Raw genomic sequence first — 18,964 nt, 5'->3', positions numbered from 1 at the left:
CACGGTTCCGCCGGCTTCCCAGGGGCCGTCACAGCCTTGCAGGGGCCGTCGCAGCCTCGCAGGGGGCGTCACAGCCTCGCAGGGGCCGTCGCAGCCTCACGCAGCCTCGCAGGGGCCGTCGCAGCCTCACGCAGCCTCACAAGGGGCGTCACAGCCTCACGCAGCCTCACAGGGGGTGCCGCATCCCACATTGGGGGTGAAGGTGCAAGACAGAAGCTCCTCTCGCTGTCTCCTGCTGCTCCCTTGCGTATCGTCGATGCTGTAAGTTTCTGAGCGCAGTCTGCAGGTGCTGGAATCATACTTTAACTGGTCAACCCGAAGTTTGGCATTCTGTCTTTTGTTGGGAGGCTCCTTGCTGGACAAAATCTCCAGGCGTTCTAGCTGGCTGAATATCTGGTATGCTTGCTTGGATTTCGTTTTCTACTAAGTGCGCAGACTGCTTGTCTGCCGTCTCCCGGCATCCCATGTGAGACTGGATCTGGTGGACTTGCTTGTGCGTTTGCTGGTACAGCGGTTCCATGTCGCTGGCTCAGCCGGGTCTGGCTCCAGCTTCCACCAAACCTGATTCTGCTTCTTGAGTGTGTCCCTTATGGATGCGAGGAGTTGAAATCTGCAGTTTGTTGGGTTAGGCTGCAAAAGTGCAGGTGGTTCCTTTTGTGCCACTGGCACAGCTTGGGTGGGGATGTAAGTTGAGTAGGGCAGGGTCTCAGGGAATCACCAGGGCGGAGCAAACAGCAATGGCGTCTCCGAGACTCCTCGCCTCTCCGCGACTCCGCATCTCCGCGTCCCCGAGTGCCAGCGAGCAGCTCCACGAGAAAGTCACCCTCGCTCTCCGACCCACTGCAAGGCAGTCCCGCCTCTCTTCGTAGGGGTCTGGGACCTCAGAATCCCGCCCCAAACAAGCTCAGTGGATTTAAGAGCTTGTATCCCCTTCCGATTGAAAAAAACTACGCATCCAGTTGCAGCCCGCCTGGCGCGCGACTCCGTACCTCTGTTCTTGGCCCCTCTGCATCTCCTACTCAGTCTCAATGCACTTCTTTCTTTCCTTCCAGCTGTAGAACTTCCACTGGGCAAGTTTTCCCATGGTTCTGAATAACAGCTGTTTTGCCTTATAGTTAGTAGTTTCAGTGTTGTTGTGGGAGGCAGCACGCACAGGTTTATACCTTATGCCACCATCTTGGTTCTCTGCCCTTGATATTTTAATTATGATGAGTCTTGGTGTGGGCCTCTTTGGATTCCTTTTGTTTGGGTTTCTCTGTGCTTCCTCGACTTGTAAGTCTATTTCTTTCACCAGGTAGGGGAAGTTTTCTGTTATTATTTCTTCTAATAGGTTTTCAATATCTTGCTCTCTCTCTTCTTCTGGCACCCCCATAATTCGGATGTTGGTACGCTTGAAGTTGTCCCAGAGGCTCCTTACACTATCTTCGTACTTTTGGATTCTTTTTTCTTTTTGCTTTTCCGGTTGGGTGTTTTCTGCTACTTCATATTTCAAATCTTTGGCTTGATTCTTGGGATCCTCTAGTCTGCTGTTGGATCTCTGTATAATATTCTTTATTTCAGTCAGTGTATGCTTAATTTTTAATTGGTCCTTTTTGATATCCTTCAGGGTCTCACTAAAATTCTTGGAGGTTTCTAGAAGATTCTTGAGTAACCTTATAACTGTAGTTTTGAACTCTATATCCAGTAGTTTGCTTTCCTCCATTTCTGTCATTTGTGACATGTTTCTTTGTCTCCACATTTTGGCTGCTTCCCAGTGTTGATAGAATGGCTTTGCGTGCTAGGTGTCCTACAGGGCCCAGTGGCTCAGCCTCCCCAGTCACCTGAGGTGGACACTCTTGGTGCACCCCTTTGTGGGCTTTGTGCACAGTCTTGTTGTAGTTAAGCCTTGATTGTTGTAGGTATCACTGGGAGGAATTGACCTCCAGGCCAATTGGCTGTGAGAATCAGCTGTGTTTATGGTGGGAGAACTTCTGTGCTGGAGACACCCTTATGAGGCAAGACTTGCTTCAGTGGGGCTTTGGTGCTCACTGAGTCTGCCCCCTGAGTGTGTCCCTTATGGATCTGAGGAGTTGTAATCTGGATGGTCCCACTCTGACCACTGGGTACACTGACTCTTGGATCTCCAAGGAGGCACAAAGTCAGCCACTGCCTGAGGCCACCCAGCAGGAGCTACAGAGAAATCTGCAGATTCCTCCTCTTTGTTTGGGGTTTGGAGGTGCCTAGATGAGGTGCAGCTGTGAAGCAATGTAGGCTGCTGAGGAGCCTTAGGCCTTCTTTTGGAAGCTCTGGGGTTCTTTGACCCAGCTGCAGTTTGTTAGGTTTTAGATTGCAAAAGGCCAGTCCATTCATATGCAAAAGCCTCTGCAACAGCTTGGGTGGGGTTGTAAATTAGGTGGGGCAGGGTCTCAGGGAATCACGGGGCGGTGCAAACAGCAATGGTTGCCTGTCAGCCCTGCCCCAATAGGTCCCTGGGCCTCTGTGTCCTGTAGTCCCGTGCAGGAACAATGAATGCTGTGAGCACCTCTGAGAGAAAGCCGCCCTCGCGTTCCAGCCTGATGCCAGACAGTCCAGTTTTCTCCCCGTATGAGTCTGGGTCCCCAGAGTCTCGCCCGGAACTGGAGTTCAGAGAAAGCTGGAGCTTGTATCTCCCTCCCGATTGAAAATTGCCATCCCATTTCTTGCACCTCCATACCTTCGCTCTTCCGCACCTTCTACAAGTCTCAGTGTGCTTTTCTCTTTCCCTCTAGTTGTCGAACTTCCACCCAGCCAGCCTTCCCGTGGTTCTGGATGATATCTGTTTTGTCTTTTAGTTGTAGTTTTGATGTGGTCGTGCGAGGCAGCAAGTTCAGGTGTTTACCTATTCTGCCATCTTGGTTCCTCCCTGTATTGTCCTTAGTTTGGTCTGTTTCACCATTATTTTGAAGAATAATTTTGCTTGATATCCAGTTCTAGATTGGCAGATATATTCTTTCAAGATTTTGAATGTTTCATTATAAAACCTTCTGGCTTCCACTGTTTCTGGTGAGACAATCAGTATCAGTCTTATTTTCGTTTCCTTGGAAGTTAATCTCTTTTATTGACTGTTTAAATTTTCTTTCTATCTTTGTCAGAAGTGTTTTTCAGATAGGCATCATTTTGGTTTCTTTTTATGTAATATCTAATTATCTGCTAAAATCTCATCTTTTATGCTTGAACATATTGAAGTTATTTTTAAATATCTGCCTGATTATTATTTGACACCCCTGCATATCCGTTTTATTGTAGATCGTTTATTGTTTTTCTTTCTTAGCTTCCTGATTGCTTGGTTATTCATTTGTTTGCTTGTTTATTTAGCCCCAAACACTGTATATGAAAAATTATAGAAATACATTCAAACCTGGGGTGATGTTTTCTTCTTGCTTAGAGCATTTTGCTTTACTTAGGGCTGTCAGCTTGGGACATTAGAATCCATGGTCACTTAGTCCAGTTTCAGGACGAGAGGCCTGGAAGCTGGGCTTGGCTCTCTGGGAGGGCCAGTCTGCTTCACTCTCACTAACACAGGTTTCTCAGTCTTGACAGGATTGACCTTTGGCACCCATCAGATGCCAGCAGCACCCCTTACCCAGATGTGACAGCTGAAAGGTCTCCACAGTTAAAGAAATGTTTGCTGGAGAACAGAATCACTCTACTTAAGTCTAACACATGTTTGAGCCCAATTAAAAGTAGTGGGTTTGTCTGGTCTCACTTTGACAGGCCCTGGAGTCCAGTGTTTATCCCAGTGGCTCTGAGATTGCCAAAAGGAATTAAATAATTCATAATTCATTTCAGGTGGATTTCTGTCAACAATGGTTATAATAAAAAACAGTACTTTTGGTACTTAGGAAAACAGTCTTCACTTATCAGTTGTCTAGTAGGTCACTAGTGATCTGAAAAATTCAGTTATGTGGCCCAGCTCTTCCCTTGATTTTAGATAAAATATGTTTTGTAATAGTTGAAAGAGTAGCTAATTGACTTTATAGAATTGATACAGTAATTATTTTCCTTTTCTAGGTCACCTACAATGGCTGGAGGACTGTTTGCCATGAATAGAAGCTACTTCAGTGAACTTGGGCAATATGACAGTGGCATGGATATCTGGGGAGGAGAAAATTTGGAAATATCATTTCGGGTAATTTTATTTTTTTTGCATGCTTCGATGTTTGTATGTAATGAAATATAATTTTCATCCATGATCCCGTATTATCTGTAAATTCTCTTTATCTTTATTAAGAAATTATCCTAATGATTGCTACTTTGCTATCATCTGAGATATGGGTAATAGCCATTCAGAATGTCAAAAGCATATAAGCAGCCTTATATTTATAAGAATTCAAAAAGGAATGATTGGGTGTCAATTCAGAGGACTTAATGAGCATTTAATATAGTTTTGTTCTTGCTGTGTATAGTCGGGATCAGATTTCCCTGATTGCCCAAGACTGTCTGGTTCACAGTGTTTCCCTAGAGAAATTAGTAATAGCTCCCCATTTCACTTTTAGAAGTAGCCCAGTCTATATGACAAATTTTTCATCAGCTCATGTATAGCTTACTGAATCCCTTTCATATACAAGTACCTTCAACCTGAGGAAGAAGAGAGAGGGAGGGAAAGAACTCAGAAGTCCCCGTTCCCCACCTCCCATCTCCTGATCCAGATGGATCGACATTCAGACAATAGCACAAAGCCTTGTGCTTATGTCATTTTGTGTTTCTGCAAATGTATTGACCACAGTATTTTTACAAGGTAGATTTTCTTACATAATCTTTCAAATTTTAAAGTTGAAAGGAATAATAGATATTAGTTCAGTCTTATTTTGTAAATAAGGTATTTGAGTCCCACAAAAATTAAAATAACTGTATAAAGTAACTCAGTTGAAAATAAACTTTAAACCAGAACCAAGATCTTTTATATCTTAACTAGAGTTATTCTGTATATTTTATACAACTTTTTTCTTTAAAAAATTATATATACATTTTATAAGAAAGTACCTATAAAACTGAAATTACAGGACCTGTTAAGCATTCCTTGTCCCTAAGTCCTGAAGATCAAGTTTTTTGATCTAGTAAAACAATAGTGTATGATAGTAAAAGAATATTACATTAAGAGTTTACTTTTAAAAAAAATCATACAGATGGTTATAAAAAATATAGCCTTTGACTTTCTTCTATTTGAATAGTTACATCTATTAAGATAAAGCATCTTGCAAAGTCCTACAAACAGCTGTTTAATAAAGATTAGTTTTACAACAAGTCATACACTGACTTCATAGCACTGTGAGGCAACTATTGATACTTGCTTTGCTTCTGACCAGATTTGGATGTGTGGGGGTAAGCTCTTCATCATCCCTTGCTCCAGAGTCGGACACATTTTCCGGAAAAGGCGACCCTATGGTTCCCCTGAAGGCCAGGACACCATGACACACAACTCCTTGAGGCTGGCACACGTTTGGTTGGATGAATATAAGGTGAGCTTAGATTTCTCATTGAGAAGGAAGAATTAGGCCATCTCCTTTGGGGATGGCTTTGGTTGCTTTTCACTCTTGCACATTTCTGTTTGGGGGACCATCTCCTTCTAGGTTCCTTTTCTCTCGCTTTTCTTCGCCTAGGGTTTCACTCTTTTCTGTTTTGATCTTCTTTTCATTTTCTAAGTGACTACTCAATAAGTGGTAATGTAGCCAACCAGGATCAGAAGAAACTCTGTTTCTCTTTAGTTTCTTTAGTCGTTCTGGTTCCCCTCCTGTAACTCCCACCAAACCTGACTCTGGTCATGTTGTATCCTTCCGGTCGTCTTCTCTGTTAGATGCAACCTGCAATATTATTTTCTTTGCAAAAGCTTCATTGAGGTATAATTCACAAACAATTTTTTAGAACATTTTGTCACCCCAAAAAGAACTGTATCCTACCTTAGACAACCAGTAATCGGCCGCCTCATTTTGTGGATTTCCCTATTCTGGACATTTTATACAAATGTAATCTCGCAATATGTGGCCTTTTGTGACCATCTTTTTTCATTTAGAATGATGTCAGTTTCATCCATATTATACCATGTATCAATTCCTTTTTATTGTGAAGTAATACTCCATTGTGGACATATTGCATTTTGTTTATCCTTTCATGAGTTCATGGACATTTGGGTTGTTTCCACTTTCTGACTCTTATGAAAAATGCTGTGAACATTTGTGCACAATTAATTTCTTTACACAAGCATTTATTGAGCACCTACTGCATGCTACCAGCTTGTGTCAGGTTTGGGGGGATACAAAGATGTCTAAGGCGTTGCACAGTAATTTTTAACACTGAGGTAAATGCAAGTGGAGGGGTCCATACGTGTCCTGTGGGAAGGATGAAGCGGCTTGCTATACTTGGGGAGAAGAGGTAGGCACCTGTCATTCTTCTACAACATTGGTTGCCTCCTCCCTACATTGGACTGAGCTCCTTGAGGTCCCGCTCTATGCTAATCATCTTGGAATCACCACTGTATAACACAGCAGCTCGCAAAATGTGGTCCACAGACCCAGGAAAGTCCTGAGCACCCTTGCAGGTCATCTGCCGGTGCAAAGCTGTTTTCACAGTCAGATTTGTAGTGAATCTGCCATGTCACCATGTTGACATCCTCTTAGTGTTCTCTGTTAGTGTTCATAGCCATTATGCAGAGAGCACTTATGCTGTGGATTGGAGACAGTGGTTGTCACCAGGAAAAATATGTGCAGGCAATCATATGCAGATCTTCAGCCCTGCTGAAGGTGTCCATCAACCTTTTGATGGACCTCCTGCATTTATTATGCTAACTACTGTTCCTAACCTCCAGCACATCCCCCTTCTTGTTTTAATTTAAAAATCAATCACATTCATGTCCTTTTAAATTGCTGCCAGGCATCAAAGGAATCAGTCTGCAATAAGCTCCTTTCTGGGCCAACAGTTCTTTGAGTTTCCTTTCCAGTGTCCAACAGTTTTTTATGGGTTCTCTTCCCAGTCACTGTCTAATAGTTTTTCCATGGGGTCCCTGTGACATGACACTAATGATACTCTAGTTCTGGATGGTGGACAAACGGTGAGCAATGTCAATGCAGGTCCGACCTTCTTTGGCCTGGTCCTGGGCAACCTGCAGCTGTGCACAGCTGCTGACTGCTAGCATGGCAAGGCGTCTTCACCATCCTCATCTCGGGACTGTTTCTCCTCTTTTGTCAGCGTGTTGCTTGGGGCCACTGCTCTCTGTGGCTGGAGTCATCTGGTCAGTTCCTCTCTCAGATCCATTGTTGCAGGAATCCACATGTGCTTGGAGTTTTCTGGAAATACATAAGCATATTCTTGACCAAAGGTTAATAAAGTGATCCTTTCTATAAACTAGACCAGCCGTGGGCAAACTACGGCCCGCGGGCCGGATCCGGCTCGTTTGAAATGAATAAAACTAAAAATAAAAAGACCGTACCCTTTTATGTAATGATGTTTACTTTGAATTTATATTAGTTCACACAAACACTCCATCCATGCTTTTGTTCCGGCCCTCCGGTCCAGTTTAAGAACCCATTGTGGCCCTCGAGTCAAAAAGTTTGCCCACCCCTGAACTAGACTCTCGGGATCTTTTCATTTTTCTAACCATTTTCCTTTGGCTTATTCTGACACCATGTGTGTCTTGCCATCAGCATTACAAGTGAAAAAAATTTTAAAGTAAAAAACTTTAAAGTCATTAAGGCTTGATGTAATTTCCGTACAGGATATTTCTCCACTACCCCCCTTTTTTTGTTTTAAATATTATTAAGAGGCTTTTGGAAATCTTGCAATGCAGTCTTGATAGCTTTTAATTCAGTTCTTAGCACAGAAGTATGGTCTAAATTCATTGCATGATACACAGCTTTACTATGAGATGAACCATCAGTAAAAAATTAGTTAATGCTTCAAGAATAGTTTCCTGCCTAGTACAACTAAGTTCTCTGGAATATTCACTTATTTTAATTTGCCAATTTAAATTAGTCTGAAATAAGGCTTATTTTTTAACTTCATTTGTGCTTCGCTGTGGACAGTAAATGACACTAATTGAACTTCCGCTATCAGTCTTTGAGTGTACCCATATAATAAGCTTTGTTAGGGAGGCAAGAATATAAATTACTTACTTTTCTTTTTGAGGCTTAACACATTGATAACTAATTACAACTTTTCAAACATTTGAAGGAAGTTTTCTTCCATTTCTTTCCTAGAGTAATTTTTAGGCCATATTTAGGGAGTTTCTTTTAAAAACTTTTTCTGTCTTTTACACCAAGCAACAAACATGGTTACTTTTCATATGGTAGCTGATACTGCTGTCTACTTTTTAAGTGACTGTCTTTTTTTTTTTTTTTTTTTTTATTGCTTAAAGCATTACAAAGGGTATTACATATGTGTCCTTTTTTCCCCCCCACCCTTGACAAGCCCCTGCCCTCCCTTACCCCCCAGTGTCTTATGTCCATTAGTTATGGTTATATGGATGCATACAAGTCCTTCGGTTGATCTCTTGCTCCCCTCCCTCCTGTCCTCCAACCCTCCCTGGCCTTACCACTGAAGTCCGACAATTGGTTTGAGGCAGCTCTGCCACTGTATTTATTATTGTTCAAAAGTTTGTAATGGTCTTAATTATCCATGAATGAGTGAGATCATGTGGTATTTTTCCTTCATTGACTGGCTTGTTTCACTTAGCATAATGCTCTCCAGTTCCATCCATGCTGTTGCAAATGGTAAGAGTTCCTTCTTTTTAACAGCAGCATAGTATTCCATCGTGTAGATGTACCACAGTTTTCTAATCCATTCATCTACTGATGGGCATTAAGTGACTGTCTTTATAATTATGTTGACTACATTAAATATGAGATTTAATGCTTGAATAATAACCTTCAGTTTACCCTGTAAATATTAGCAGAAGAGATCTTAAAATTTTAAAATTTCTCCTCTTTATTAAGCTTAAAATTTACTTTTAAACAGTATTCTTTTTGGCAGCACTCATTTGCATATACAGAGGGATTATGGGAGGTCTCAATAACTTTCAGAGGACTTTACTAGAATTGTTTAACATTTTGGCTTCTCATATAACTGAAATTACATGAGACTATGTTTAGATTTTAAAAAGCTAACTTATTAAGTAATTAAAGTAGGCATCTCTATTGAAAAAGTAAAGTAAGCAAACTTATACATTTGATATAGGAGGTACAAATTCCATCCCTTCCCCCAGCCTATCTAAAATGCAGGCTCCCTGAGGCTTTTGTTTTTTAAAATTTCGTTGCTTTTGTTTTTTTAAAATTCCGATGCTGAAGAAACACTTAGCAACTTTGCCTTGCCCTCCCTTAGAGTTTAGAACCTTTATAACATTTAAAATATATGTATATAAATAAAATATAGTTATTAGTTTTTATTTGATAAAGCTTTCCACATGATTTTAAGTATATTGGATCGGCCTATTTCAAAAATTATTTCTTTTAAGAAGAGAGAATAAATTCTTTGAATCACTCCAGGATCCTTAGAATGCTCCAAAAGTGATTTCTCCATTAAAATCTTGAAATTTAACTTGGAAAGACCATCATATATATATATTCTCCTAAAGATTATATTACTTTTTATAATTATTCTAAAAGATACCATTGAAATTTAAACTTTTTTATATTAAAAATTTGGTTGAGGAGAAACCAAGATGGCGACATAGGTAAACACCTGAAATTGCTGCCTCGCACAACCACTTCAAAAATACAACTAAAAGACAGAACATCCAGAACCACAGGAAGGCTGGCTGAGTGGAAATTCTACAACTAGATGTAAGAGAAAAGCACACTGAGACTCAGAGGAGGTGCGGAAGTAAAGTGCAGAGGTACGGAGGCGCACGAGGAAAGGGCTGGCAACTGAGGACTCGGCTGTCTTTTTGAATCGGGAGGGGGTCACAAGCCCCAGACTGCTCTGAACTCCAGTTCTGGGCGAGTCTCTGGGGACCCAGACTCATACAGGGAGAAACTGGACTGTCTGACATCGGGCATAACTCAAGGGCAGCCTTCTCTCAGAGGTGCTTGCAGTGATTACTGGGACACTGAGACCCGCGGGGCCTCTTAGGGCAGGGCTGAGGATCAGCCATAGCTGCTTGCTCCGCCCTGTTGATTCCCTGAGACCCCGCCCCACCCAAGCTGTGTGCAGAGGCTTTTGCATATGAATGGCCTGGCCCTTTGCAATCTAAAATTACCTAACAAACTGCAGCTGGGTCAGAGACCCAGAACATCCAAAAGAAGGCCCAAGGCCCCACAGCAGCTTGCATTGCTTCACAGCTGGGCCTCATCTGGGCACCTCCAAACTCCAAACAAAGAAGAGGAATCTGCAGATCTCTCCTTAGCTCTTGCTGGGTAGCCTCAGGCAGAGGCTAAATTAGCACCTCCTTAGAGATCCAAGAGCCAGTGTACCCAGTGGTCAGAGTGGGACCATCCAGATTACAACTCCTCAGATCCATAAGGGACACACTCAGGGGGCAGACTCAGTGAGCACCAAAGCCCCACTGAAGCAAGTCTTGCCTCATAAGGGTGTCTTCACAGAAGTACTCCCACCGTAGACACAGCTGACTCTCACAGCCAACTGGCCTGGAGGTCAATTCCTCTCAGTGATACCTACAACAATCAAGGCTTAACTACAACAAGACTGTGCACAAAGCCCACAAAGGGGTGCACCAAGAGTGTCCACCTCAGGTAATTGGGGAGGCTGAGCCACTGGGCCCTATAGGACACCTAGCACACAAAGCCACTCTACCAACACAGGAAGCATAAAAAATGTGGAGACAAAGAAACATGTCACAAATGACAGAAATGGAGGAAAGCAAACGACTGGATATAGAGTTCAAAACCACACTTTTAAGGTTTTCAAAAACTTTTTAGAAACTGCCGATAAATTTAGTAAGACCCTCAAAAAGTCTGGTGAGACTGCCGATAAATGTAATGAGACCCTTAAGAAATCTAGTGAGACCCTCGAGGTTATGAAAAAGGACCAACTAGAAATTAAGCATACACTGACTGAAATAAAGGATATTATGCAGAGATCCAACAGCAGACTAGAGGATCGCAAGAATCAAGTCAAAGATTTGAAATACGAAGAAGCAAAAAACACCCAACCAGGAAAGCGAAATGAAAAAAGAATCCAAAAATACGAAGATAGTGTAAGGAGCCTCTGGGACAGCTTCATGTGTACCAACATCCGAATTATAGGGGGGCCAGAAGAAGAGAGAGAGCAAGATATTGAAAACCTATTAGAAGAAATCATGACAGAAAACTTCCCCTACCTGGTGAAAGAAATAGACTTACAAGTCCAGGATGTGCAAAGAAACCCAAACAAAAGGAATCCAAGGAAGACCACACCAAGACACATCATAATTAAAATGCCAAGAGCAAAAGACAAAGAGAATCTTAAAACCAGCAAGAGAAAAACAGTTAGTTACCTACAAGGGAGTACCCATACGACTGTCAGCTGATTTCTCAATAGAAACTATCAAGGCCAGAAGGGAATGGCAAGAAATATTCTAAGTGATGAATAACAAGAACCTACAACCAAGATTACTTTATCCAGCAAAGCTATCATTCAGAATTGAAGGTCAGATAAAGAGCTTCACAGATAAGAAAAAGCTAAAGGAGTTCATCACCACCAAACCAGTATTCTATGAAATGCTGAAAGGTATCCTTTAAGAAGAGGAAGAAGTAGAAAAAGGTAAAGATACAAATTATGAACAACAAATACCCAGGGAGGCTTAGCTTTAGTAACTGAGCTCCATGAATCTCTGTACCCAGGGCTTTTTATTCATACATTTTGCCCTCTAGAAAGCAGATATATGTATCAAAGGTAAGGCCTGGTAAACAATAAAGGACCATCAGGTTGGGGGAAACTGCCCTCAGCTGTCTGGCAGCAGGCAATCATATGCAGACCCTCAGCCCTGCTGAAGGTGTCCATCAACCTTTTGATGGACCTTCTGCATTTATTATGCTAACTACTGTTCCTAGCCTCCAGCATGGGAGGCAGGACACATGACCAGGTTGTGAGCTTGATCCCCAGTGGGGTGGGGTGGACATGTGCAGGAGGCAACCAATCAATGATTCTATCTCTCTCCCTTCCTCTCTGAAATCAATAAAAATAAATAAATAAAAGCTATTAATGTTTAATGTCACCATAATTATCTGAAATAGTTTTATTAAAATATTTTCATTAACTTGTATTTTTAAAAATATATTTAACCTAACAACTTACAGGCTGAATGCAGACATATGAGAATCCAGCTCAGTTCTTTTTAACCATGGAAAAAGATTTGCAGGAATACAAAGCAGTGTCACTGTTCTCACTCCATGTTTTGTTCCAAGCATGTTATGTTAATAGGCAATGAGTTTATTTTTATTTTTTTTAAATATATTTTATTGATTTTTTACAGAGAGGAAGGGAAAGGAATAGAGAGTTAGAAACATCGATGAGAGAGAAACATTGATCAGCTGCCTCCTGCACACTCCGTACTGGGTATGTGCCCGCAACCAAGGTACATGCCCTTGACTGGAATCGAACCTGGGACCCTTGAGTCCGCAAGCCGACGCTCTATCCACTGAGCCAAACCAGTTAGGATTTATTTTTTAATGACTTAAATGTTTTTAAACTTGTGAATTGTAACTTCTGGTATGGTAAATATCAATAGATACAACTCACAGAAACAGAACCTCCTTGGAGTCTTCAATAGTTTTGAAGAATATAGAGTCCTGACAAACAGTTTAAAACTGCTAACCTCATATATAGCCCGTTTCATCAATTCCAAGTGCATTAGAAGCAATTTAAGATGTCTTATAATCATTGTCAATGGAACTAACTAGAGGCCCGGTTCATGAAATTCGTGCACTGGGGGGGGGCTGTCCCTCAGCCCAGCCTGCACCCTCTCCAATCTGGGAACCCTCGAGGGATAAACCAGCAGTCGGACATCCCTCTCACAATTTGGGACTGCTGGCTCCCAACCGTTCGCCTGCCTGCCTGCCTGATTTTCCCTAACTGCTTCTGCCTGCCAGCCTGATCACCCCTAACCACTCCCCTGCCAGCCTGATCAACACCTAACTGCTCCTCTGCAGGCCTGGTCCCCCCCAACTGCCCTCCTGCCAGCCTGGTCACCCCTAACTTCCCTCCCCTGCCGGCCTGGTCACCCTTAACTGCCCTCTTCTCCCAGCCATCTTGTGGTGGCCATCTTGTGTGAAGGTGTGATGGTCAATTTGCATATTACCTTTTTATTATATAGGCTTGTGTAAAAACTTTCTACTGACATTTTCTGTTAATATCAAGAAAACACTGGCATGAAAAATATTTTTGCTCATCCATTTTTTTAATTCTTTAAACCTCAGATGTAATTGATGATACTCATTTTAACAAAAAATCCATTCCCTTTCTCAATTTTCTTTTTCAAATTCAGGAGCAGTATTTTTCCTTAAGACCTGATCTGAGGACAAGAAGCTATGGAAATGTCAGTGAGCGTGTTGAATTGAGGAAGAAGTTGGGTTGTAAATCATTTAAATGGTATTTGGATAGCATTTACCCAGAGATGCAGATATCTGGGCCCAATGCCAAACCCCAGCAACCCATTTTTATCAACAGAGGGCCAAAACGCCCCAAAATCCTTCAGCGTGGAAGGGTAAGAAAGTAATCTTATCAGAGTATTTCATTAATGTTGTATGGTATAAGTGACATTATAGACTTAACAGATGTTTAATGATAGCCTTTAGCTTGTCTTCCATTATGTTCTTTTTATGAGAATTTACTCAGGTGTAAGACCTTAGACATTTTAATATCTTCCCTATTTTCAGATCTTTTACTGCTAGTGATAAGAGCATGACTTTTGTAAGTAGATACATATATGAGTATTTGGCAGAAACCTGATAATTTAGGAAAACAAAATAAAGAAATTGGGGCAGCTATATATTGTTTGGCCTCAGCTCTGGGAATTGACTGCAGACAGAAGTAAAAGGTGGGTTAGGGTCTAAGTGTTGGTACAAGGTGAAATTTCATATCCGATGATCTGAACTGAGCAGAAAACCCATTGACCAACCACATTTGTTTAGATGTTCCCTTTTGTTTCTTAGAGAATTTCTTCACAATTAAATGTTAAGGATCTAGCCAGAAATGCTTACCGCTTTCCTGAATCGTTTCTTAGAATTTCCTTTTTGAAAGTTGTGTAATGTTGTCATTATTGCCCAGTTTTCTCCTGTTACAAAGAAGGTGCTCCCCCTCCAGGTTCTTTCACAATGCCAACGACTAAGTGGCCAGAATTCAGCCTAGAGCTTTCCCCTTACTTGTTCTAAGACTTTAAAAAATCATCAAGATGTTCTTAGGTGTTTTCTGCTAATGAAAATTAGTTACCAGTGTATGTCCATGTAATTAATCCCTGGCATTATTCTTGCCTTGTACATACTCATCTTGGTGCTTACAGCCGTCCTTGTACTGAGACCCTGTGCTTTGCTTCTCTTACGCATCGCACTTTTAGAATTCCTATGGCATTTATAAACTGTATTTATCTCCAGTTCAGCATGTACATTACATTACTTATGTAGTGTCTCCTTTGCTTTATACCTTTGTTCTTTTTCCCCCAATTATCTATTTTAGTGCTAAAATGATAGTTTGATTTTCTTCCTTCCCCTATAGGAGACTAGTAAACCTGTAACTTTAGGTAGAAATTCCATGTGACATTGCTTGCATATGTTGTTAAAATTGCCTATCACCTTGAAGTCTATTGTTATGCTCCTATGTACTAAAGCTAGAATTTAGGAATATAAAATGCTTTTATGACATTGGAATTCATACTACTGGAATAATATTTTCATATTTCATCCCACACCTCCTTTTCTAGCACTGGTCTTTCTTCGATGCTGGGCTTCATGAACATTCTTTTCTTTTACAGCTTTATCACCTCCAGACCGGCAAGTGTCTGGTGGCCCAGAGCCGCCCAAGTCAGAAGGGAGGCCTAGTAGTGCTTAAGGCATGTGACTATAGTGACCCAAACCAGGTGAGCAATGCCTTTGTATTCAAAGCCAGTCCCTGAAGGGTGTCCTTCAGTGAAGGGAGGGCAGACGTTAGATTTTAATCTGATCATAGTAGCATTTTGTTTCTTTAGAGCATTATTTGAACGTTGCAGTTACATAGAATGAATTGAAAGATATGTGAATTTGTGAGAAATGGCAAAGGAAGAGCACCCCCCACACACAAACATACCTCCCCTTTGGCAGCCATCGCTTGTTCTCTGTATCTGAGGATCTGTTATTGTTGTTTTTTGTTTATTCCATATTTAAGTGAGACCAGGAGTTATTTGTGTTCTCTGTCTGACCTATGTCACTTAGCATAATACCCTCTGGGTCCATCCCTGTCATTGCAGATGGCAAGATTCATTCTTTTTTATTGCTGAATTGTATGTATGTACCACATCTTCTTTATCCATTCATCTATTGATGAACATATCGGTTGCCTCCATATCTTGGCTACTGTAAGGGGTGCAGATATCTTTTCAAGTTAGAGTTTTTGTTTTCTTTGGATAAATAACCCAAAAAGCGGGATTGCTGGGTCATATTGTAGTTTTATTTTAATTTTCTTGAGAAACCTCCACACTGTCTTCATAGTGGCTGCATCCGTTTACATTCCCACCAACAGTGCACCCGGCTCCCTTTCTCCACATCTTTGCCAACATTGTTTGTTGTCCGTCTGAATGTCCTCTGTCCATTTTTAAATTGGATTGTTTGTTTTCTTGGTGTTGAGTTGTATGAGTTCTTTGTATTTTGGGGGTATTAACTCTATCTGATGTGTCATTTGCATATATCTTCTCCCATTTAGTAAGTTGCTTATTGATTTGTTGGTGTTTTCCTTTGCTGTGCATAAACTTTATTGGTTTGGTGTAGTTCCATTTGTTTATTTTTCTTCCGTTTCCCTAGCTTAAGGAAACATAATCCATGTCTTACAGTTTTCAGAGTGTACGTCTTTTATCTCGTTGGTTAAATTTATTCCTAGGTATTTTATTCCTTTGATGCTATTATAAATGGCATTATTTGCTTATGAGCATTCATTATTGGTATGTAAAAGCACAATAGTTTTTGGTGGAGTTTTAGGGCTTTCTGATGTAATGGCATGTCATCTATAAATTCGGATAGTTTTACTTCTTCCTTTCCAATTTGGATGCTTTTTTTTTCTTTGACTGCTGTGTGTAGGCCTTGGGGTTTTGATCTTTTCTTTTCTTCCTTAGATCTGGATTTATAATGAAGAGCATGAATTGGTTTTAAGTAATCTCCTTTGCCTGGATATGTCAGAAACTCGATCATCTGACCCACCCCGACTCATGAAGTGCCATGGGTCGGGAGGATCCCAGCAGTGGACCTTCGGGGTGAGACGCTTGCTCAGGGAGGATGGGAGGAGGCTCATAGTCCACCTGTAGAAGGATGTTCTGAGCTTGCAGCATCCTGTACCTACTCTTAACACATTGCGGACCAGTGGTTTTATTGCTGGCTTTACCCAGTGGCCAGATAGGTTTCTACTGAACGAGTACAAAAAACGTTTTACATAAATGTTAAAGGCATGCATTAAAATTAAATACCCATTGCATTTGAAGTTATTTATTACATGTTCTTACAATCTAATATCTTTTTAAAGTGTGATACTTTGTAAAACACTGTGTAATGTGAAGTGAGAATTCTCGTGATTGGTCCGCAATGTGTTAAGTACTCCACATCTCTCTGGATCACTGTATCTTCTTTACCTTATTTGGATAGTAAGTGTTGTAAGTTACCTCTTTCTTCATTTTTCAGAAGAATAATCGGCTGTACCAGGTGTCAGTTGGACAGTGCCTGAAAGCGGTTGATCCACTGAGTCACAAAGGCTATGTTGCTATGGCAATCTGTGATGGCTCCTCCTCACAGCAGTGGCATTTGGAAGGTTAAGGCGGATGCGATGACTGGAATGGAATGCTTGTCCTGGGAAGATCAGCAGACGTGAAACAGCAGACATACTCTACTGTCCATTTCGGAGCACCAAGTGACCATCAGGCGGTGAAGAAGTATGTGACGTTGAGGTCATTTCTAGGCCACTGTTAAGGAACTTCTTATTTAATGGTAGGAAATCAGAATACAGTTTTAATATAAAGAGTCAGGTTTATACAGAAGGATTATACCCAGGAAATTGCTAGGTCTATTCAAATTAGTTTATGCTTTTTAATCCCCTTTAATAATGGAATGGAATGTGTCATGATTTCCTTTCTTAGAAGACTTCATAGCAGACTAGTTAACTTTAAACAAACTGACTAAATCCACACATTGTTTATAAGATCATATTTAAGGGGTGGTTAACTACTATAAATTATTTTCATGAATTATGGTACTATAGACATTTAAAATAAAGAATCCTTTTAATTATTTACCTTTTTGTAGTGGAGACTCAGGTCTGAGCTGTCCTATGTCTGTGATGCATGGTAAGAAATAAACTTGGATTCAGCTGATGAACCATGTGCAGCTCTAACTGTAGGGAATTTTCAGTTTCTAGGCTTGAACTAGGAGTTTGAAACTGAAGGTATGTGAATTTGGATACTAAAGTTGCCTGTGAAACGTACAGGTAGAGTTGTTGAATAGGTTGTTGGATCTAGAGGTCAAGATTTTTATGTCAGTTAAATACAAATTTAGGAATCCTGTGTATGTATTACATGCCCAAATATAAAGAGTTTTTAAAATCTTGAATCACAAAGCAGTTTAAGCATCATATTAGAAACATGTTGGAGAGTAATATATCTGCATCCCAAACTTTTTATCAGTCCTTCAACTTCAAAGACCAGATGGGAACATAATCAAAAACAAAAAGCAGCAAGCTGGCAGATTTAAGCCAAATAAAATCAATAAATGCCCTAGTAGAAGGCGGAGATTGTTAGATTGGATAAAAAGATGAGAAAGTACATGCATGTTGAGCAGTAATTGCAAGACATCTGGAGTAGCTGTATTTATATTAGTCAAAGGAGGTTTCAGAGCAAAGTATATTGCTAGGGATAAAGAAGGTTGTTAGGGGTCAGTTCATTAAGAGGAAATAATCCCAAACAATAGAACTTCAAAATACAAGCCACCAAACCTGTTCAAACTTCCAGGAGAAATGTTGTCTACAGGTATGAGATTTCCACACAGCTCTCAATAGCAATAAAACAAGTAGAAAAATACTGTCAACCAACTTGACATAAGTAACAGGGAACACTCCATCCACTCAGAAACAGTAATTCTTTCCAAGTACACCTGAAACATCTTCCAAGACAGTATCTTCTGGGACAACAGATTCAGCTCACGAAACATTATAAACCAGATAAAAATAATAAAGATCCTGGAAAACCTACCAGTCACACCACCTTAGTAGCCTGTGGGTCACAGAAGCAACCAGAAGGCTACTTTTGCTGGCTGGTGTGACTCAGTGGTTGAGTGTCGACCTATGAACCAAGAAGTCACCCGTTTGATTCCCAGTCATGGCACATGCTCAATCCCCAATGAGAGACGTGCAGGAGGCAACTGATCGATGTTTCTCTATCTCTCTCCCTCTCTCTCTAAAACCAATAAAATATAAAATATATATGCAAAAGGCTATTTTCAACTGACTGAAAATGAAAGCATATCAAAGACTGTAGGTGCAGCTAACTCAGTCCTTGGAAATTCACAGCACTAAGCCCCTAGATTAGACAAGGGTTAAAGGTTTAAAAATCAGTGAGTTAGGCTTTCATCTTAAGAAAATAGAAAAAGAGCAAGTTAGAGCAAAGAAGCAGAAGAAATATTGAGTATCAGAACAGAAACAAATGAAAATAGAGAAAATTAGTGAAACCAAAAACTGGATTGAGAACATCAAAAGTGGAAACCTCTCGTCAAAAGAAAAAGGACACAAATGACCAGCCTCAGTAAAGAGAAGGGCAGCCTTCCTAGAGTCCCAGATGCTAAAAAGGAGGAGCAGGAAC

The 18,964-nt window shown here is 40.8% G+C and overlaps 1 protein-coding gene across 3 annotated transcripts in view; it reads left to right on the top strand.

The window, feature by feature from the left end:
- GALNT11 (polypeptide N-acetylgalactosaminyltransferase 11) overlaps positions 1–17,485 on the top strand; it is a 74,604-nt gene extending 57,119 nt beyond the window's left edge. For all 3 annotated transcript variants that reach the window (XM_070423622.1, XM_070423624.1, XM_070423623.1), the window contains 6 exons: positions 4,030–4,147; positions 5,325–5,477; positions 13,430–13,648; positions 14,912–15,016; positions 16,241–16,378; positions 16,800–17,485. In XM_070423622.1, the coding sequence (XP_070279723.1) occupies positions 4,030–4,147; positions 5,325–5,477; positions 13,430–13,648; positions 14,912–15,016; positions 16,241–16,378; positions 16,800–16,931 (865 nt within the window). In that variant the 3' untranslated portion in view covers positions 16,932–17,485. The remainder of the gene's footprint in view (positions 1–4,029; positions 4,148–5,324; positions 5,478–13,429; positions 13,649–14,911; positions 15,017–16,240; positions 16,379–16,799) is intronic.
- The last annotated feature ends 1,479 nt before the right edge of the window (positions 17,486–18,964 follow it).

Source organism: Myotis yumanensis, unplaced genomic scaffold, assembly GCF_028538775.1.
Source record: "Myotis yumanensis isolate MYYU_CA2020_CCGP unplaced genomic scaffold, mMyoYum1.0.hap1 SCAF_9, whole genome shotgun sequence".
NCBI lineage: Eukaryota > Metazoa > Chordata > Mammalia > Chiroptera > Vespertilionidae > Myotis > Myotis yumanensis.
This window is presented reverse-complemented; position numbering and strand designations above follow the sequence as displayed.